Consider the following 21384-nt stretch of genomic DNA (forward strand, 5'->3'; position numbering starts at 1 on the left):
TGCGTGCGTGCGTGCGTGCGGCCATCCCGAGCTCTTGTTTTCGCTGGCAGAAGCACCGTGGGTCGATCCTTTCACTGTTTCCAGGGTGGCCCCATCGGGCCAGATCTAAGCACCCTGAAGGTCGTATCTGGCCCCCGGGCCTTGAGTTTGACACCCCTGTTCTAGACCCCACCACATGAAGCTGTGCAAAGGCCCTGGCAGCCACGGCAGACCCCAGCCCCTCAAGCAGGAGCCTAGAAGGACCCCCGCCCACCAAATTCGACTCTCATGAAAAACTGCCATCCTTCCATCCCACCTGCTCCATCGTGCCGTTTCTCTAAATCGCAAAACGCACAATAAGCTCATTATCCAGCACCGACAGGGTTCCCCGTGTGTTTGTTTGATGACGGGTTCCCCGGGGGCTGGAGAGAGAGGAGGCGCCCAACCGCCCCTCGTGACCTGCTGCAGAGGAAACACTCTTCCCCGGCACACAATGAATCTACGTTCCCACCCCTCCCTTCACAACCTCACCAAACCCCTTCCCAAATGAACCCCCTCCCCACAGCATTCACCCTGGGGTCAATTCAAGGCAGGCGTTTAACTGGGCAGGGTCTGCACTGACAGGAGAACTGCATCCAGACTTCTAGAGAGCCCTGCGGCCGCTCAGGGGTGCCTGGGGTTCTGGTCTTGGTACCGGGAAAGGCAAGGAAAGCGGAGCAGGCTCAGAGGAGGGCGGCTGGGAGGGTGAGGCAGGACAATGGAAGCCACAGGGGAGATGAGCTTGTCACAAAGGAGGCAGAGAGAGAGAGAGAGGGAGGGAGGGAGGGAGGGAGGGAGAGGGAGAGAGAGAGGGAGGGAGGGGGGAGAGGGAGAGAGAGAGGGAGGGAGGGGGGAGAGAGAGAGAGAGGGGGGGGGGGAGGGAGAGAGGGAGGGGGAGAGAGAGAGGGAGGGAGGGGGAGAGAGAGAGGGAGGGAGGGAGGGGGAGAGAGAGAGAGGGAGGGAGGGGGGAGGGGGGAGGGAGGGAGAGAGGGAGGGAGGGGGAGAGAGAGAGAGAGAGGGAGGGAGGGGGGAGGGAGGGAGGGAGAGAGAGAGAGAGGGAGGGAGGGAGGGAGGGAGGGGGAGAGAGAGGGAGAGAGAGAGAGAGGGAGGGAGGGAGGGGGAGAGAGAGAGAGAGAGACGGACGACAGCAGCCCTTTCTGGAAGGAGGGTGGGACTGTTGCCCCGAGACTGAAAGCAGCAGGCCAAGGATCAGTGGATTTCCCTCCTAGAAAAGGTCTCAACAAGCTTAGAACTTCCGGACAGGAACAGCCATGAAGCCGTGGGACAGTCTGGCTGGAAGAACAACCGTGGAAGGCTTCCAAAACCAAACCAGATACCCTCCCCTCCCCTCCTCCTTGAGTTGGCCTAGCAGATTCTGACAGCTACGGTCCCACTGATACCCTCTACGATGCTATGTGAACACAGCAGCGAACGTACTGGGCAAACCCCCAAAAATGGGGGTTAATTCCCCAAACAGGTTGAATGCGTTGTATGGCGATCAAGAAGCCACTGAGGCAGGCAGCGCCACGCCCTCCCCCAGCTCCTCCTTGCGGGTTCTGCACACCTGCCAGCCATGGCCTGGGGGGGGGAGGAGGGGGGGGGGAGACCTACCGCAGCCTCCCGTCTTGGGCAGCCGCCCCTCCTGGGATGATCTTCGTAATGAACACACCGGAGTCGTCCTCCACATGAGGGTTGTCTGTGCCTCCTGCGATGCTAAAGCCCAGCCCAGAATTGCCCTGAAAAAACAGCCCATGGTTACCGCCCTGGAGCGCCAGGGTGGCTGAGGGGAGAAGGCCGTGATCCTGTGAGAAACCACGCACCTCAGGAGCCCCCCTCAGCTGGCAAGAGAACTGGCACCCACCTCAGCCCTGCCTTCTTGCCACCCCAACATGGGGAAAAAACCTGCTTAAGATCCCCCCACCCCCAGGAACTCACAAGCGCATAGCTGCGTAGGCTGAACTTGTAGAAGTGAGGCTGGAAAGATGGCAGCCAGGGTTGCTCCAGCCTCGGTGCCGGGGGTGTTGTTTAAAAAGGTGGGGGGGGTTGGATTTGCCAGCCAGGAAATGGGGAGCTTCCCTTGGCACTCAAATCCTGCAGGCTGGTTCGACCCAAGCGTTCAAGAGGAGCCGGTCGACAGCTAGCTAAGCTATGCCGAGAGGTAACCAAAGGTCCCACCCTGGCTTTGGCATGGCCAGATTAACTAGGTTAAGGGAGCCTGGAACCAGTGGGAGGGAGCACCGGGCGCCACTGTGCAGGGAAGACCGGCAGGAGCCACTGAGGAGGAGAAACGGGGGAAGGATGCGTTTCCTCCCCACCTGGGCCAGAATGAATGGATTCACCCAATGGATTAAAGAGCAGATATTTACCCTTTCCAGCGTGATTTCTTCATATTCATACTCCGCGTCGGTGCCGTTCACCTAAAGGAATGCACAAAACATGCAAACGGTGAGGTTACGGACAGCACCCCCAACACCCAGGGTCCAAGGGCCCTTTCCCGCTCCGGTGCTGCCATTATCCTGGCTTTGCTTGATTTTACTTTTTTTTTAAAGGCAGCCAATGAGGCGCAATTCCATGGGTGCAGTTCCTCCCGCAGAAACAGTGGCCGGTGGTCCCCGGAGCCAAAATCCAGGACCCCCTGAAATGCTACTCGTTCCACGCAGGAGGGGCGTTTATTTGCATCTTCAGGGTGGCCAAGCAGAGGGGCCGAGATCTCAGAAGGTAGAGAGGAGGGCTGGCAGGGAAGAGTGCCAGTGGGGAAGGGGGGGCGAGACTTTTCCCCACTGCCAAGAGGGGAAAGGAAGCTGGACAAGCGCCTGAGGAAGAGGAGCCATGGGGGGGTGGGGGAGGTGAATAAAAGGCAGGCTGTGAGGGCAACGGAAGGGCTGTGATCCCAGACAGTGTCAAGCACATGGTGGCCAAAACAACACGGCAGCCCGAATCAGTCTTAAGGCTTTGGGTGGTAGCAGCACTGCCGGCAACCCAGACGATGCCCATACACCACCTGGCGACGATCCTCCTGGAGCTGAGCTATTCAGACTGGTGGAACCAAAAGTGTGTGAAGCGGAGGCTTGCAAGGTCGCCACGAGCCGAAAAAGAGAGGGGGGTTGATCCAAGATGGCGGCTGCCACTGTGTTTCACCGCAAAAAAGCCTCTCCCGAGCTGGCACTTTTAAAATCAAGCCCAGGGGAGCGGTCCGTGGCACTTCCCCCAAAGCAGCTTACTCCAAGCCTCCGATTCTAGCGACACGGAAGGTAATCGGCCCCCACCAGCTCGCTCCCCACATTCTCACCTTCGTGGGAAACACAGGGAAAAACAAAGGATTCACTCCAACAAATTCTCAAAACAAAAAAAGGTACCCAAGGATAAAATAAACCAAAATAAGAAAACCTGTGAACAATTTGGAGAGTCCAAGCCAAATTAATTAAAAAACAGCTGGAGCTCATTAAAATTCACCCTGAATGGGCCAGGCTCAGTTAAAAATCTGGCCTTAAGGAGGAGCAGGAGGCATGGCCGAAGAATTTGAACTCAGTCCTTGGGCAACCAGACTATTTTAACCCATGCTTGGACTCTCCCGCAGCGCACAGGAAAATCACTAACTCACAAAGTGATTCCACAACACAACGGGGGGGGGGGGGAGGGAATGGCCAGGCCGAGAGAGAAAGAGGAGCAGCGGGTACCCTCTGTGCCCCTCCCCCATTCTCCCTATGATTTGCCCCCCGAGGGAAAAGGAAGGCAGTGCAGCTGACACGCCAGGGCCCTATCCTGGCTGACCTGCTGAGCACCGGAGGTCCTTGCGCTGTGGCCTTCCGGGCTAGTTCCGGCCTCCAGATGGTCCTCCAAGGGCAGCCCCAGGTAGGATGCCCCAAGCAGTCCATCAGGGAAAGACGAGGCACAAGTGAGTGCGAGCAAGGCTGGTCCCAGTCCAGAATGGGCACAACTGGCACACAAGATGAATTTGTGCAGAGGTCACACACTGCACAGGCCTTGGCAGCCGTCTCAGCAACACAACCTCTAACAGCCGACTGCGGTTCGTGCAGGTTGAAATAGGCCAAAATTCACTTTCATACGGTTTATAGATTGATACCAGGCCACATTTAACCCAGGCCAGAATTCATGCACAGCAGGGGCAGGTGAACTCAAGAAGAAGGAGAAGGAGAAGGAGAAGGAGAAGGAGAAGGAGAAGGAGGAGAAGAAGAAGAAGAAGAAGAAGAAGAAGAAGAAGAAGAAGAAGAAGAAGAAGAAGAAGAAGAAGAAGAAGAAGAAGAAGAAGAAGAAGAACAACAACAACAACAACAACAACAACCACCTCCACAACAAGAGGAGGCAGCTCCTTTTGAACAGCCGAATCTGAGGAGAGCAGCTACGCTCTGGATAGAGGCTCAGCCTCTTTTAATGGTCTCTACTACACCATTAATAAATTATAAAAAGTTTAGTTACCTATTTCCATCAAGTTGGAACCGGTCAGCCTATCTGTCATAGAACTATCACTTTGAATAGCGCAAATTTGGCTAATGAGACCCTTTCACGGGTTTTCTCAGCCAAAGAGATCCACCTAGGATCCGTCATGGCATATGGACACAGCGAGGAATCCAGACGCCACCTTTTCTTTCCCTGTTTTTTCCCCTAATACCAGCGGGCAGCTCAGAGTGTATCTAGGGAGCCAGGCAGCTTCAAGGGGTTCATCTTATTTATCAGGCCACCATCCTCCCTTCAGTCCTTCCAGGGACCCTTCTCCGCAGGGCTTGCCCATCCACCCGTTCCCCAGCACAGCTCTCCCCAAAGGGCACCTCCTGGGACTCCTACCCCACCTGGCACTTTCAGCCTGTGCCCCCCCCCCATCGCTTCCACCCGTCTTCATGGGGGACCTATAAACCAGGGCAAGGTCCAAGGGGCCCCTTCCCCTCCGATGCTGCCATTATCCTGGCTTTGCTCCATCCTCTTTAACTGTGGCAGCCCCACACCCAGCCGGTGCCTTTTCTCAGAGGGTTCAGAAAGATTTGAGCATTCAGGCAGTGAGGGAAACTTACGTAAGTTGGAGCCTCCGGCGTTTCTGTGTTTACCACGACTGGAGGGGGATTTACCTTGAAATCAAAAATGCAAAATTAAGAGATTGAAAGAAGTCTGACCCTCCACCCTCCCAATTGATATCCCTCCTCGGTTCCTGGCCCTTTCGCTGCTGTAGCAGCTCTTCCATCTCAAGCTCTGGAGCTTGTCAGCAATGCAGTCCCAACCCACTGCCCCCTCGTCCCCCCACCCCAGCAGAGGAATCCCTGCTCAAAGGAAAAGGGAAAAGAATTTCGGAGAGCTCAGAGTTTCCCACATCGCAAAGATCCACTTTACCACCTTTTATTTTGGGTGCTGAGAGTCAGAAACTACAGCCAAGTTCAGGTCATACCCAACTAGGCCTCCTGCCAGTAGCCCCCCACATCAGCCCCCCACTCCCCAGCAGTCATGACTAATGGTGGCCCCCCAAGACCCTCGGCCAGGCTCTTCACGGAAGCCTCCTTTGAACAAAGGCCAACCCTTCATCCAGCCCCCTGCCGAAGGCTCCTACTCAGCCTGGCTCTGGCCTGGGCCCACGATTCTGAGCCATGAAGGAGACCGACACCCCCCCAAAGGGCCCTCTCCAACCAGACAGGCTTTCAGGGCTTTGAAGAGGGCTACAACGCCCCCCGCCCCCCGTCCCTCCTCTTTTCTCTCAAGGGCAGAACCACACAGAGTCCTTAGGTGCGGGGTGGTGGTGGTGATTAAGCAGGACAGAATGGTGTTACCTTCGGCCAGCCGGTTTTGCAAAAGGGTCCCTATATCCCAAAGGGTCTGAACAATGGGAACGAGCAGACGGTTCTTCTGTGACCCCTATTGTAAAATTCACGAGTGACAACCTTGACTAAGATCCAAGAGAGCTGGGATCAAGCCAGAAACATCTCCCTTGGGAGAGGAAAGCTAAATGCCAGAGAGACATTCACTATGAAACTCAACAAACGGTTTGACATCCTCAAGCATCCCCAGCTTGTTCTGTCTGCCAAATTCGGCTGCCCTTCTGTGGAAGCTCACCCTAACTGCACCTGGCCTCAGAAGATCCCATGGAAGGAATCAGGGCTTTCGTTAAAGGTCAGAGAGACAAGACTGGTTCTTTTGGGTCGCACGCAGCTGGTTTGCCAGATGTGCCTGAGCAGAAACAGCCAGTCGAAAGGCAGAAGCGGCAAGACAGTGAGGGACAAAGGCTCACTAAGTAAATATAAGGAGAGAGGCATTCCGGATTATTTCGATGCTGACCAATGAAGTAATTGAAAATGAAGGACAGACGACCGGCGAGGAAGATGAAGGTGAGGGAAGTTATGAAGAGGCCTTAGACCAAGCACACGTGCCCTCTATTTCAAAAGAGAAGACAACAGATTAGAAATAGCAAATGCCGCTACGCAGAGCACAAGATAGAGGGTTGGTCTACATGCCACAGCTGCCATCACCAGTCCCCTTTGGAGATGCCGGCTTGATCTCCGAAGAAGACAAGAGGCTTGTAGTTGACCACAATAAAGTCAAGAGAGCCCAAGAAAAAATTACGCAGCCCCTAAATTGATCAAGAATTAGATGAGCTCTGATGGGGGCAGGGGCCAGCTGCCAGCACGAATGCCAAGTGGGGTTTCTTGAAAGACTTTTGTAAACTGATGGATTTCCTGCAGGGAAATCTGAAGAGAAGGTTGGTTTGGCAGTTCATGGCCTCCGCTTGAAATCTCCGTCATAACCCCGGGCGTGGAAGAGGGCCGTCTGTAAAGGCCGCCCCAGAGTGCTGATAGCAGTTCAAAGTAAGGGAGGATTTATTACAGAGACGCTGCAGGGGATTATCAGATTCCCGATCTTGGTGGAAGGTGTTTTATTCCAAAACAGTTCAAGAGACTAAGGGGCTCAAAGAAGGAGTGGGGTGGGGTGTTTTTTTTCCTTCTATGCCCCCCTTTCTAGGAATAGCTGAGCGAAGGCTGGAGATTTTTTCTTTTCTTCTCTGAACTATCTGAGGAGCCAATCTAATCTTAATTAGTTAACACAACAAAGGCCGGCTGTAAATAACTCTGATTACATGGAAACCTTCAGGGGGAAATGAGTTAATTCATTTACTGAAGGCCTGAAGAAGAAGAAGATTATTAATTCCACCATTATTGGCATTAGTATTGATTAATTAAGGGGATGGTTTGATTACAATATAATCAATAATTATAGGGAATTCACTCTTAGAATAGATTGATAGAAATATAGGAATATTATAAGTATGATACATATGTATATGTAGTGATAAATTGACAAGTCTCTCTCATTCTCTTTCTATCCTTTGATAGCTGTTTTCATATAATATACGAATCTATTTTGTCCATTTTCAATTTTGTCCATTTTAATAGATTTGTATGCTGTCCAATCACGGAGGACTCCAGGCGGCTTACATAAAAGAGTTTAAAAAGAAGATATTAAAAATTTAAAATATAAAACAGAACAAATTAAAACAGGACACAACATGCACTCGATCTTAGTGGGGCTGAAGGTCAATGAAGATCAGTAGCCCCAGGCCTGCCGGAACAGCCAGGTCTTAACAGACTTTCGGAAGGCCGAGAGAGTGGGGAGGGTCCGGATTTCAGGGGGCAGTTCGTTCCAGAGGGCCGGGGCGGCTACAGAGAAGGCCCTCTTCCGAGGAGCCCAGAGGCCCCCAAATAAATGGCCGTCAACAGAGCCAGGCTCGGTGTGCTAGCCAGCAACCGATTCAGGCCGCGCACAGCCAGCGGGCAAGGGGACCCAGTCCAGATGGAGGCAGCAGCACCCCCGAGCACCAACAGACGAGCTCCACCCACCGGGGAATTACCGACGCCAACACCGCTGATTCTGAGGCTACCGGCAGAGGTGGTCCTCGCTTACCAACTGCCTTAGTTCCAGAGCTCTCCCCAAAGGGAAAGGGGGGGGGGGCGTCCATTCAAAAGCTTGGGGGAAGAGGAGTTTCTCACGCTTCTACACAAAGCAAACCACATGAAACCTTAAACTCTAAAAGTGCCTGAAAAAGTTCATTAGCCCTTGGCAGAATATTCAGAACCGCATCCAGAAGCCTTGAAAAAGAAGCATCAGATCCTCGGTGGGACAGACGGTGGATTTGCAACTGGTGGGAACGGCTGCATTTAGGAAGCCACCGCTGAGCCCATCGCCCTGAAGGGAATTTTCTAATAAGAACCCAAGGCCCATCCTGAACACCCGACTCTGACGCACTTTCAGAAAGAATAGAGAGCAGAGAATCCCGCAGGGAGGCGCAAGTGATTTTTTGAAGGGATCAGGATTGCACGAAGTTCACCGTAGCCTTCATCTGGTGGGTGCCGGCAAGGCAGGGGACAAAGCTCTGCCAGGGCAGATTCTGGCAGGGCAGCCTTGGCCAGAGACCAAAGCTCTGCGATTGCTTTCCTCCTAGTGCAGCCTCTCCGATTCAAAACCGATTCAAGCCGGAACATCGACAGGCCCCAGAGAGATTGAGAGGGAGGGCGGGTGCTCTAAGGACTCTCTGGGCCGGTAGTTCCGCAGTCTCAAACTGCTCTTTCTAAGCAAGCAGCTTTTTCTAACGCTGGGATCTATTATTCCGAGTCGAACAGCTGGAGCAATACGCATGAATTACGGCTCTCTGGCTTAATCCTACACGAAGTGCATACAGCCCCCCCCCCCCCTCCTGTCCTCTCAAAGACCACTGAGAAAGGTTCCTGGAGTGGGGCAGATTTCTGTGTCTCAGCAGGCGAGAAGAGCAGGAAGGTTAAAACAAATCCAGCCCTTCCACAAGCACAAAGCAAATCCAGCACGAAACTCTCCCAATCCGGCAGAGCTCCTTTGGGACACCCCAGCAACCTGAACCCTGGTGGAGCCAGGAGCCAGGCCCCGGGAACTGCCCTCCCCCCCAAGGAGGGGCTCTTCTGCCGTGCTTCTGCCCCTCTTGCTGCTACCCTGCCCTCCCCAATCAACGGGAGGGCTCCTCCTCCTGCAGGCCGACTCCTCGGCAGCTGCCCCATGGATCCCCTCCATCTCGAGGCCTCCCTGGAGCCTCCGTGTCCTCCCTGGATGCTGTGACAAGAGCCACCAGGGACTCACCGGGAGGCACGACTGGCTATTTGCACACGCACAGGCAGCAGGTGGATGGGAGGGGCAGACGTCAGACTTGGGCAGGAGGAGAGGCGTTTCTGAAAGCCAGCAGACTAGCCAGCCCCACAATCACAAGCTAAGATTAAGATTAGCCTGCCTAGCAGGGCTTCCTCTCTGACGGTCCATGCTGGCTCTCATTGGTCATCATCGCTTGTATGGGTTGGGGGCTTTCAGAATGTCTGTCCACATCAATGCCAGGCTGGTCAGAATCCTGCTTTTCTCCACCCAGAATCGCTGGGTTTCTCTGTGCTGGGAGACCCGCCCATATTCAGCCGGGGGGGGGGGGGGGAACAGGAGCAGGTGGACCCTTTGGAAGTGGCTCAGCCGGCCCTGAAGCGACTCCCAGCATAGCCTCTTCCTTGCAGGAAGGAGGGTGAACCCCATTTCCTTCATCTCACCCTTCGCTACCCATTTCCTTATAGTCATTAATTGGCCAAGTCCAGCTGCTTCACCTGCAGGAGTATTTAATTCCGGCTCCCCAAGGTGGGCATCTCCTTTGGCAACACCACCGCCCTCTAGTGGCAGTATCTGAACACTGTCAGGTGGGCTACTTTGCCTATTTATAATTTTTCAAGAGGTTCGGCTTTTTTACTAGTAACTGAATATTCTGAAATGGAGAAATATGATAGGAACCTTTACGGCCCAGCAAGAGAGCCTGAGAAGACATTTAAGGCAACGAAATAATCTTCCTCTGTTATTTCCTCAAAACCCCTTTGCTGCCCTTGAGGGTCTTCTGGGTTGTTTAAACTACGTCCCAACTTCACTTCGCCTCGGGCTCATGCTGCCCTATGAAGGGGGGGGGCTTTGGAGAGGCAGGGAAGCAGCTCCCCCAAATTTCCCTCTCTGTCGCATATATACACACACGCTGACAGAGACAAAAACCTCCCAGGGTCTTCTTCGTAAGGCACACCCTGCTCTTCCTACCAGACCAAATGCCAGCCGACCCCAATGAGGGCGTTTCCCCGGACTTCCCGGCTCTTCTTTCCTTCCCCCGGGTGTCCGCTGCAATGACCCAGCATCCCTGCTTTTCCCTCCTAGGAGGGACTAGAACCACCCAACGGGAGGGGAGTCCGCCAGTGGCGGCAGCAGAAGCAGCAAGAGAAGAAAAGCTGAAGATCGCACAGACTGGGCCTCCTCCGAATTCCATCTGCCAGTCAATGTCGACTGGCAACTACACGGAGGAGAGCCTTTTCTGTTGCAGCTCCGACCCTGTGGAACGATCTCCCCGTCGAGATACGCACCCTCATCACCGTCCAGGCCTTCCGCGCAGCCCTCAAGACCTGGCTCTCCCAACAGGCCTGGGGATAAGTCTCTAATTTGCCCCACCCGAGTGTTGAATGTTGAATGCAAGTTGTGTTTTTATTACTTATTTTGTTTGTATATTGTTTATTTTGATTTGCACCCCCTCCCTGGTGATTGTAAGCCGCCCTGAGTCCCCTCAGGGAAAAGGGCAGCCTATAAACCCTAATAAAATGGAAAAAAAAATGAAAGAAGTTATCGGGAAACACCGAGAGGAGGCTGGAAGAACAAAGGAAGAGAGGAGAGGGACACACAGAAAAAGGGGCGGGGGATGCGGAGCAGTGACTGAGCAGTGGGGGCCCCCGGGAGCAGCCCTCAGCAGCAAGCAAAGGGGGCAGCTGCAGAAGAAGACCGCTCAGAGGGTGGACCGTGCCCACCTGGCCGCAGCCTTAACCGGAGCAAACATTTCGGGCAACCTGGAGCACTGCCCCTTTCAGGTCCTGGCAGCACAAAGTGGCCGGAACACGGGTGACACTGAAGCAGACCAGAGCAGCGGCCAAGTCCTTGGGAGCCCCCAAGAGCTGCAGCCCTCTGAAAGAGGCTGGGTGGAGCCAGTGGGATTCTCTGCCCAGCAGGCCCAAGGATTTGTGGGCACAAAGGCAGGAGACAAAAACGAGAACCCAAAAACCCTGGAAAGGGGAGAGACGGGCCATGGAGCGGAAAAGGAGGGAGGACAAAAGCTAGAAAACTAAGCATTGGAGAAACAGAATAGGATTTCTAGAAATCAGAAATACTCTAAAACGCAAAGGCGACTTCAGTTAAGGGGTTTGTAATAAAATCCCTTAAATGTTCTGACCGACTGCCCTTTGCCGGGTTAAGGAGGTCCCCTCGGAAGGATGCTCATGCCGGCCTCCTTCTATCCGATGCGCCTTTTCCCTCAGCAAAGTTCCACACGGCATCCCCCCATTTAAATAAATGCCCTCCAAAGGGGGCAGAGAAAATGAACGCTTTCATTATTTTAGGCTCCAGGATAACCACCGGATTCCAAGAAAGAGGGGATGTGCAACTTTTCACATGACAGCCAGAAGTGAGCCCAGAATTTGCGTATTGTTAGACCTGTTTCTTTTACACCACTGACACCTGCAGATTCACGGGATTCTTCTGCTAATACAGCGAGTCCTTGATTTATGACCGTTCATTCAGAGACCATTCAAAATGATCGACAAAGGGACAAGACCCCTGCCTGGAGTTATGGCCGTCACAGTGCCCCATGCGGTCACATGATGAAAACTGGGTGCCTGGCACTCTGCCCACCCCTACAACCAACTGCAGGGCTGTGCTGCAGCTGCCCCTCTGGCGTCTCTCCCTCTTCCCCTCCATGCCCATAAACACCCGGGAAAGCTCCCAAGGAAGCAGGTGCCCACCCCCCCACCCCGGGCCACAGAGGGAGCTTCCGGGCATTCTGGCAGACCTCCCTCCCAGCAAGCCTAAGGGGGAGGTGGAAGGCCGGAACAGGCAGGTCTCCCCCAGGGATGGGTGACCCTAAAGCCACGTCCAGCCTTTCCCCCTGCGTGGCTCCCACCAGTGGCTTCCCTCCCATTCAGGAATCAGTGCCCCTCTCAACCTTTGCCTGTCCCCCCCCTAACCCCACCCCCAATTCAAAAGCCAGAAAAAGCCAGAAAAAGCCCACTGGAATCCATACAGGGAGGAGGGGAAAGCTCGCCTCTGGCTTTGGGGGAAGGGCCCCTCCACGTATATCAGGATCCTCTCCAGCCTGCTTCTAGGGCTCTGGAGGAAGAGGAGGAGGAGGAAAGGCCCCCCCTCCTTTGTCACTGGGTGGAGGAAGAAGAGGCTTGGAGTCCCCTTGAAAAAATCCAAACTCTTTGGAACACCAGCCCCCTTCCCCCTCCCCCCTACGATTGAGGGGGGGGGGTGCATGCATGTGCACCCGAAGGCAGAAAGCCTCCCCCCTCCTTTAAATGTCCTAGGTGCTCTCCCCTTCCCTCCTGCACCCATGAATGATGCGGGGGGGGGGCAACCCCAATCCCGGTGGGGGGGGGGGACACCACTGCCCCATAGGGAAAGCCCCCAGGGGCAATCCAGTTGTGGGGAAAGGCCTGGATGGCAGCAGCTTTAAAGGCCTCCCGATCGCTGTGGCCTGCCTGCCTTCCTGCCCCGGAGTGAGGCTGGGCTGGGCCAACATTTGAGCATTGCCGAGTGGCTGTTTCATCCACGCCCTTGCAGCTTTTGGGGGTTCCTGGGGTGCAGGTGGGGCCACTTCTTTCCGCATCCTCCCTGCGTTCAGGCCGCACTGCACCCCCCCCCCTGCCCAGCTTCGTAGTGCAAGTATTGCAGTTGTTGAGTCAAATCAGTCACATGATGTCTTGCATAATGACCATAATGACTTACAACTGAAATTACAGGCTCAGTTATGGTCATAGGTTGAAGACTACCTATACTAGGAAATGGGCGGTCGGTTTTAAAGAAATCAGAACTTTAGACTTTAATGATGAAGCAAAGATCAGAAAGGTAGGAGACCAGGGAGCTGAGTGTGAGCCGCCTCAGTGCTGCTTCCCCCCCCCCCAGCCACGGTCCCAGTGGCTGCTGCTGCTGCAGCCGAGGGTCGCCGCCCACCTTTAATCAACCACCCAAGACTTTTGGCCGGAGCAAAGAGGGCAGCCTCCCCTGGGGCTCCGACTGGTCCCCGCAGCTGTCCCGAAATACCGGCCTTTGCTCTTACCTTGGCTGGCGAAATGTGCGAGTGGCCAACGAAGCCCCGGACGCTTTCCAGCTGCGAGAGGTTCTTTTCGGACACCTGCACCAGCTCTGGAGCCGGCATCCCTGTGCCTGGAGCCTGAGGAAAGCCGCCGGGCTCCGAGGGAAAAGAGTCTTCATCTTGGGAGCCAAATTTCTGCAATGTGCACAGAGAGGCGATTTTTACAACCAGACCGAATAAACAGCCACGTGCATCTTGCCAGGTGCCGCTAAGGCTTCCGGCAGGGAAGGCAAGTGAATTGCCTACAAAACCTCCCACGGGGCAGCTTAAGGTCCCTTCTGTGGGCCTTCCTGGCCGTCCCCAACCGATGCTGCTGGCTTCTTCTATGTTACTTCGCATTTATACATTGCCTGTTATGCCGCCTCAAGTGTTAGCCCCCCCCCCCAAACCTCTTTATCCCTATCAGGAGTACCCAAAACTTAGTTACTGCCTATCAGGAGTATCCAAGGTTCTAGAAACCACCATCACCACCACCACCCCCAAACTGCAGAAGTCAAAGGCACCGAGTAAGGAAAGGTAGCAGGGCTAAAGGGAATATACAAAAGGAACTGGGAGGAATAAGGGTTTCAATTACAGGAGAAGACTCAAACTCGACTTACTAGCACAGAAGGAGGCAAAATATGTCCCCGTGGGACATCCTGAAGGACATTTCTGAACCACCACCCCCCCCCCCGGGACCCAAGGGAAGGGCTCGCCTCTGTAGGCAGACTGTGCTGAAAGGCTGCTTTGCGAGAGAAACGAGCAGGGCCGACATAATTCAGACTGATTTGGAAATGGGTTTAAAAATGACATCCTACAAGAACGACGACACGCAAAACAACGTTACCCTGGGCACGTAAAAGAAACCGTTGATCTCTGAATAATTGAAATAAATATCTGAGTGACAAACGAAGGAAGCCTGTGTCCCACCCTTGCCACCGGGCCCCCGGCACTTGGCTTCTCCAACTTCTCCTCTCTTTGCGGGGGGGACCTTGATCCCTCAGGATTAAACTTAGACCTTGACTACTTGCACCAATTCATCAGATCTTTTATAGTAAAACCCTGATTTCATAAAATCTTCATTCAGCAGACTTTGGAAGCAACCCAAAAAAAAATGAATTCAGGCTAATCATGTTGTGGGATCAGTTCAAGTTTTACTTTCAACTACTATGTTAATTTTTGCATATAAATATTTTATATAAAATTAATACACATTTCATACATTCAGCTTTAACAAATATTTGGCTTTAACAGGCGCCCTCTCTCCTCAAATAGCCCTTGTAAAATCGAGGTTTTATTACCAAAGGGTCCCCTCTGTCTCTTTTACTTTCAGAGCCCAACAATGGATGCATAATTTTCATTGGCCTTTCAGTCCCTTCTTTCATTCACTAATTCAGCTCACACAGCCACCCATCTCCCATCCTGGTGGAGAAGCGTCCTCCTCCCTTGGAGGGGAAGGCAGAGATCGGCAGAATCGCCTCCCCAGGCACAGCCAGCCCTTCTCGGAGGCCCCTTCCCCTCCCACAAAGCAGGAGACCGGCAGGGCCAAGTACAGAAGCATGCAAAGAATATGGGTAGTCCTCGACTTACAACCACAACTGAGCCCAGAATTTATGTTGTTAAGTAAGAATTTGTTAAGTGAGTTTTGCCCCATTTTATGACATTTCTTGCCACAGTTGTTAAATGAATCACTGCAGTTGGTAAGTTAGTAACCTGGTTGTTAAATGAATCTGGCTTCCCCCTTGCTTGTCGGAAGGTCGCAAAAGGGGATCACGTGACTCTGGGACGCTACAACCGTCATAAGAATGAACCAATTGTTAAGCATCTGAATTTTGATCGGGTGGGGGTGGGGGATACTGCAAAGATCGTAACTGGGAAAAACGGTCATAAATCACTATTTTCAGGTGGTGTCGTAACTTTGAATGGTCACTGAATGAACTGCTGTAGGTCAAGGACTACTACCTGTACCACTGACTTTGTGAACAGCTTTTTGTCTTAAAAGAGTTTTAAAAAGGTTCCCTCCAAGACTTCTTCCACTGAGATGGCAATTAAGAGAAAAAGATCTGTAAAACTAACACCTGAAACGCACCCTGGCAAAAACACACAGAATATAGCAATATAGCAATAGCAGTAGACTTATATACCGCTTCATAGGCCTTTCAGGCCTCTCTAAGAGGTTTACAGAGAGTCAGCATATTGCCCCCAACAATCTGGGTCCTCATTTTACCCACCTCGGAAGGATGGAAGGCTGAGTCAACCCTGAGCCGGTGAGATTTGAACCGCTGACCTGCTGATCTAGCAGTAGCCTGCAGTGCTGCATTTAACCACTGCGCCACCAATGCCAGAATCTGAAACGTTCAAGAACTTGGCATTTTATTTCAGATGATCAAAAAAAAATAGTTCAGATCTACCAAAGAAATTGTCTATGTTGGCACTAAATGAACCCTTGGAACGTCAGTCTCCCCACAACCTCACCCAAACATCCCCATCACACACACACACACACACACACACACAGCCTCCATCCCAGCACAAGGCACATTATGCAAAGGACAGAATGAGCGTCAGTTTATTCCAAGGGTCACTTGTTATATAAGCCACAGGAAAGAGGACCCGGCCGATCCCCTCAGCAACCCCTAAGCAACCCCCCCCCCCACTTCCAGTTATTTAGTTATTAGATATTTATTTGGCTAGGCTGATTCTGTGACAGACTCAGCTTTCATTTCCAGATAAGAAAGGGTGGGGGGTGGAGGGGGAGAAACAGGTTACACAGAGTTTTCCCTTGTCTGCAAGGGATCCCTAATCCAATCCTCCTCCACCACCACCACCTGCCCCAGAAGGCACAGCAATCCACTAGGCTGCCTGCAAAGAGCAGCCCCGGGGGGGGGGGGGGTGTTGCTACTTAACCTCTCTTGCCGAGAGAGCTCCCTCCCTCCAGATCTGCTTTCTTTCAAATGGGGGGGGGCTCTAGGGGGGGATGTCCTGCTTGCCCCTTTAAGGGGAAAAGTAGCCCCACCCTCATGACTGCGACTGGAACACCCATTGCTAAGCAAGGTGGGAAGTGAGTCACACCCAATTTTACAACCTTTTTGCTGTGGTCCTTAAGTGAATTACGCTTCCGTCACTGAACTAATCCAGTTTGCCCCACTGGCTTTCCCTGTCAGAAGCTGGTTGGGGAAGGTGGCAAGTGGCAGCCACCCAGGGACAAAGACCAGCTGGTTGCCAAGGGGCCACGGAGATGCCATGCCAGGCAGTCGTAAGTGCGAAGACCAACGGTTAATCACTTTTTTCAATGTCCTTCCACAAGCAAAAGGTCGTAAGTCAAGGACTACCTGCACTCGTAGACATGGAAATACTTACACCCTAAGCAGACCCACCCACTTACTGTCCCATTCCTCAGAGGGGCTGTCTTGGGGGTGCCTTACTCCAGCTCCCCACATTCCTTTGGGAGCTTCCAAAGGGGGCACGGAGAATCTTCCCTCTCCAGGAAAACAGGAAATTGCCAAATTGAAAGTGAAGGGTTATCAAATCCAAGGATTCAGTCATAACTGGACTTGGGTCAATGGGAATCCCTTGTCACTTATTGGATTATACGATGGATGGCCACATGAGCCTGCAGCATAAACGAATGCATGAATTGGAATGAAAAATACTGTCTTATGTAAGGCATAAATCTGTATGTAAAGACTGGCACAGCAGTCAAAAATACACAACCAAAACATTGGATTTATTCAGTTTGTATGTAAACAATGGAATCAAGAGCACAGAATTAACAGAGGCTGGGTAAACGGGAGGTCAAATGGCACCAGGTCAAGGAAAGATGCAGAGCTACTGGTGGGTGATGGGGAGGGAGAAACGCAGGAGCCCAGGAGGGTCCCCTGGAGACCTGGATGGGATCAACTCCCTCCCACTGCAGAAAGAGGCGGAGAGGTTAAGAGAAGCCACAGAGGCTCCGGGGAAGCCGAAGGCAGCGGTGCCCGTGGCATCACCCGACTCACCACCTCAGGATCTCGGAGGAGCCAGGAAGAGAGGGAGAAGGGCAACTCAGTCAACTGGCGCACCGTCATGAACGGACTGTGGAAGATTAGTTTTTAGTGTCAGAAAATGGTTAAATCTCAGAAAATTAAAAAGAAGACATGTGACGCTGCTGGGTAAAGAGAGTTGGAAGGGACCTTGGAGGTCTTCTAGTCAACCCCCTTCTTAGGCAGGAAATCCTACAACCCCTTCAGACAAATGGTTATCTAATCTCTTCTTTAAAACTTCCAGTGTTAGAGCCTTTACAACTTCTGGAGGCAACTTCTGTTCCACTGATTCATTGTTCTAACTGCCAGCAATTTTCTCCTCAGTTCTAGTTTGCTTCTCTCCTTGATTAGTTTCCACCCATTGCTTCTTGTCCTGCCCTCAGGTGCCTTGGAGAATAGCTTGACTCCCAAATCTTCTTTGTGGCAACCCCTGAGATATTGGAAGACTCCCATCATGTCTCCCCTGGTCCTTCTTTTCATCAAACTAGACACACCCAGATCCAGCAACCATTCTTTATATGTTTTATATGTTTCTATGTTTCTTCTACAACTTCTGGAGGCAAGCCCTTCTTCCACTGATTAATTGTTCTCACTGTCAGGAAATTTCTTAGTTCTAGGTTGCTTATCTCTCTCCTTGATTAGTTTCCATCCGTTGCTTCATTGTAAGATATGTAGTGGATTGTGAAAATGGGTGTGAAAAAGAACTTGAGGATTACAGAAAGAGACTGGCTACCAAGCCAATTCCATAAGGAAGTGATGTTTTTACACAAAACAGGGCTCTAGAAAAGAAAGGGGTATAGAAGATCAACACCCCAAAGAATGGAGGGAGAGCAAGAGACTTTCCTGGCCCCAAAGAGCTTACACCTGGCCCCTGTCGTCTGCTTACACCCCCCCCCCCAGAGTGGGCTCCCTGAAGGAATCCAACTGGTGATACACCTGAGGGACAGAGGCTTTTTTCAGCCTCATGGAGGAGGAGGAGGAGGAGGAGGAAGTGTCACAAATAGTGGACAGCAAAGAATAATCCTCCCCCTCCCCATTGCTAAAAGGAGGGGTGGACAGCTGGAAGCCTCAATTCATCTCCCTTGAAATGTCCATCCCTTTACGCTTAAATAACACTTAGCAGCTGTGGATAGCTGGAAGGAGAGGCTTCCTGTTACTATAACCAGAATTAAAAGTCCCCAAAAATAATGCATCTTACATCGATTGTACATCTTTATATACACGTATCCGCATAAACAGAAAAGAGAAGCCTTGAACCTTACAGTGTTAAGATTAGATGTGAATAGTAATTATGCTGGGATCAGAGAAATTGGAAATTTGAAAAATGTAGTTTTGGTAAGCATATAAGAATTTGCTGTAATTGTGGGGAACGTTGTCAACTTTGGGACGGGATGGCAAATTTCCAGAAGTTAATTCCTACCAGATGCATCCCGTGGTATTCCAGAGGATTCAGGCCCAAGGGCAGCCTATTTCTGCCAGAACATCGGAAACATAGAAAAAAAAAAAACATAGGCAACTGATGGCAACGAGCGGTCCATCAAGTATGTGCTTAAGGTTGGGTGACGGACATGTGTTTATCCCAAGCAGCCCGAAAGGTAGTTACTGATGCCTGACCACTGCCTCAAGTGGAAGTTGGCCCTAAGCGTCCACCACTCTTTCTGCGAAGTCTTACTTACTTTTGAACGTCCCTCCTGCCACTTTGAAGCAGCTTCCGGTTCTAAGGATTCCTCTGCAGAGCACGAAGGGCCCGGGGTCCCACCATCCCTCCCTCTCTCTCAGCTTTAAGTGACAATACCTCCCCTGCGTCCCGGCTCAAGGGTTGAGGCAAAAAACACCAACTTTGCCAAAAAGAACAATAAATGCACATTATTATGCTGTGGGCAGGTTTGTCCCATTCTCTCAGTCCATAACAATTAAAGTAAACTAAGCTTATAGAATTCAGTTTGAGTGTGAGGAAAATGCTTGCCTATCGCTATGAGCCACAGTGGCGCAGTGGTCAAAGTGCAGTACTGCAGGCTACTTCTGCTGACTGACGGCTGCCTGAAATTTGGCAGTTCAAATCTCACCAAGCTCAAGGTTCACTCAGCCTTCCGTCCTTCCGAGGTGGGTGAAATGAGGACCCAGACTGTGGGGGCGATATGCTGACTCTGCAAACCGCTTAGAGAGGGCTGTAAAAGCCCCGTGAAGAGGTATATAAGTCTTAAGTGCTATTGCTAACCATCAATGCCGACACACCTATCTAGAAACCAGGAACTGTTCAAAAGCTCATTTACACCATGCACCATGTAGGTAGGTTGGTAGGTTGACATTTCTCCCCAAATACACAGCGGTGAAAGAAAGGCACAAAGAATTGTTGTTTGATTCTCCTGGCCCAACAAAAGAAATTCAATGAAGACCAGCTACATTTCTCTCTGTGGGCATTTCAGAACCGTGCATGACTGACTACGAAGGGAGACCAACCCCTCTGGCTTCTCCACTGCTCTTCCGGTGGGAAATCTCCCTGCGCCCACCGATCCCGCCCAAGCGCAGGCTACGGGCTGTTCAAGGCGGTGGAGAATTGGAGGCAGGAGGCAGCACCCAAAGGCAGGATGAAGAGGCTAAATGAACGTCCCTCCAGGTCCTTGGGTGGGGCCCTGGGCTCTCCCCTCACACTGCCAACCAAGGGTGGGTGTCTTTGGAGGAGGGCCACAGGAAGGTCCTCTCTGCCCTTTGCCTCAGAAGGGGCAGCCACTGGCTTGCCATCTATTGGGAGGGGGGTGATTTCCTCTGGGCACTCAACATCTCCTGCCCACCCCTGACCAATGCAAGGACTCAATAGAAAAGCCCCCTCCCCCTTCCCCTGAGCACACAGCCCAGGTGCTCCCTGAGGCAGAGAGAGACCCAGAGCAAGCAGCGGTTTTTTTCTAGCAGAACTCAAGCCGCCCTTCTGAAAGGGGATCCAGCAGCCCCCTCCAGACAACCCACTTCTTCCAGGGGAGGGGGGGAGGGGTCCACCCCAAATCTTCCGATACATGGGGGGGGGGCATCTTTTGTTTCCACGACTGTTTGGGGAAACAGTAATGCCGGTGCAATTTGCAAACGAGGCAATTCTGGAATAGATTCTACACCTTTTGATCCGATTCAAAGGCTTCCCGTGTTAAAACATTTTAATCAATTGTTACTATTAACACTTATTTGCAAGTGTTGCAGCACAGCCAACGGAAACATTTCCAGAAGTTCAGAGGCAGGAAAAGCAAAGTAAATTCTCCTGCGAGAAGGGGGCTTCCCAAAGGGGGCAGGGCCCGTCCTACCCCAGCGCCTCCTTTGCCATCCCTAGAAGGTACCCAGGCGGAGCCCCGGACGGGTTTACACACCTGGGTGTCGGCAGTCTGGCTGCTGGGCAAGGTCTCCGAAGTCAGACCGGCGCTTGGCGGACTGTGGAAGTCCCAGGTGTCCCCGGGCTGGACGGGTTGAGTCGGCTTCGGCCGATCGGCACTTCGGGGGTTCTCAAGTAGAGTCACCTCGTAGAACTCCTGGATGTCTGGGGGTGAACGGAGGGCCGCTCAGAACAGGCCGCCCCTCCCCTGCCCCCACCCCAGCCGCTCCCGGCAACCCCGCTCCCGTCCCCAGCCACGGGGCAGCCCTTCCGCCGGCGGAGAGGCCGAAGGGAAAACGCCGCTCCCGGGAAGTTTCCCCCTCCGGCCGGGACGCCGGCCACGCCACCCACGGGGCGCCCGGGCGCGGGGCTCCGGCGGGGCAGCCGGGCAGGGACGGAGGCCGCCCGCGAGCGCCGCCTGGGGAGGGGGGCTGCTGGGGGCCGCCTACCGAGCAGGGCCTGGAAGAGGCTGCTCCGGAAGATGCCGATCACCCGCTCCACCGAGCTGCGCAGCTGCCGGTCCTCCCGAGGGCTCAGCTTGGCGCGGTAGTCCTCCAGGAGCCGCAGGGCGCGCTGCGTGTCTGCCGACGGGGGAGACGGAAAGCAGGGAGCCGTCAGAGCCCAGCCGGAGCCCCCCCACCCTTCCACCGCCACCCGCCCTCTGCACGCGCCCAGAGGCACGGCGGGCACCCTCCGCCCCGGCCTCCCCCCCCCGCTGGCCCACCTTGCCTCTTGACGGGCATGGCGAGCTCCGGCCGCTCCGGCCCCGCTGCCTCCCCTCCTCCCCCGTCGGCGACCCTCCTGGCTCCCTCCGGGCGGGCGGGCGGGCGGCGCCGGGAGCCCAA

At 53.2% G+C, this 21384-nt stretch overlaps 1 protein-coding gene across 10 annotated transcripts in view; it reads right to left on the reverse strand.

Annotated features, from left to right (window-relative positions):
* Positions 1-21384, reverse strand: part of DLG1 (discs large MAGUK scaffold protein 1) — a 51548-nt gene extending 30164 nt beyond the window's left edge. For all 10 annotated transcript variants that reach the window (XM_087724969.1, XM_087724968.1, XM_087724966.1 and 7 more), the window contains exons 1-7: positions 21264-21384; positions 20989-21120; positions 20538-20704; positions 13148-13318; positions 5046-5099; positions 2385-2435; positions 1630-1754 (exon numbers count right to left, since the gene is read on the reverse strand). In XM_087724969.1, coding sequence (XP_087581095.1) covers positions 1630-1754; positions 2385-2435; positions 5046-5099; positions 13148-13318; positions 20538-20704; positions 20989-21120; positions 21264-21282 — 719 coding nt within the window. In that variant the 5' untranslated portion in view covers positions 21283-21384. The remainder of the gene's footprint in view (positions 1-1629; positions 1755-2384; positions 2436-5045; positions 5100-13147; positions 13319-20537; positions 20705-20988; positions 21121-21263) is intronic.

This window comes from Thamnophis sirtalis, unplaced genomic scaffold, assembly GCF_051295495.1.
Source record: "Thamnophis sirtalis isolate CommonGarterSnake01/CBP01778 unplaced genomic scaffold, rThaSir2_p1.2 scaffold_11, whole genome shotgun sequence".
NCBI classification, from domain to species: domain Eukaryota; kingdom Metazoa; phylum Chordata; class Lepidosauria; order Squamata; family Natricidae; genus Thamnophis; species Thamnophis sirtalis.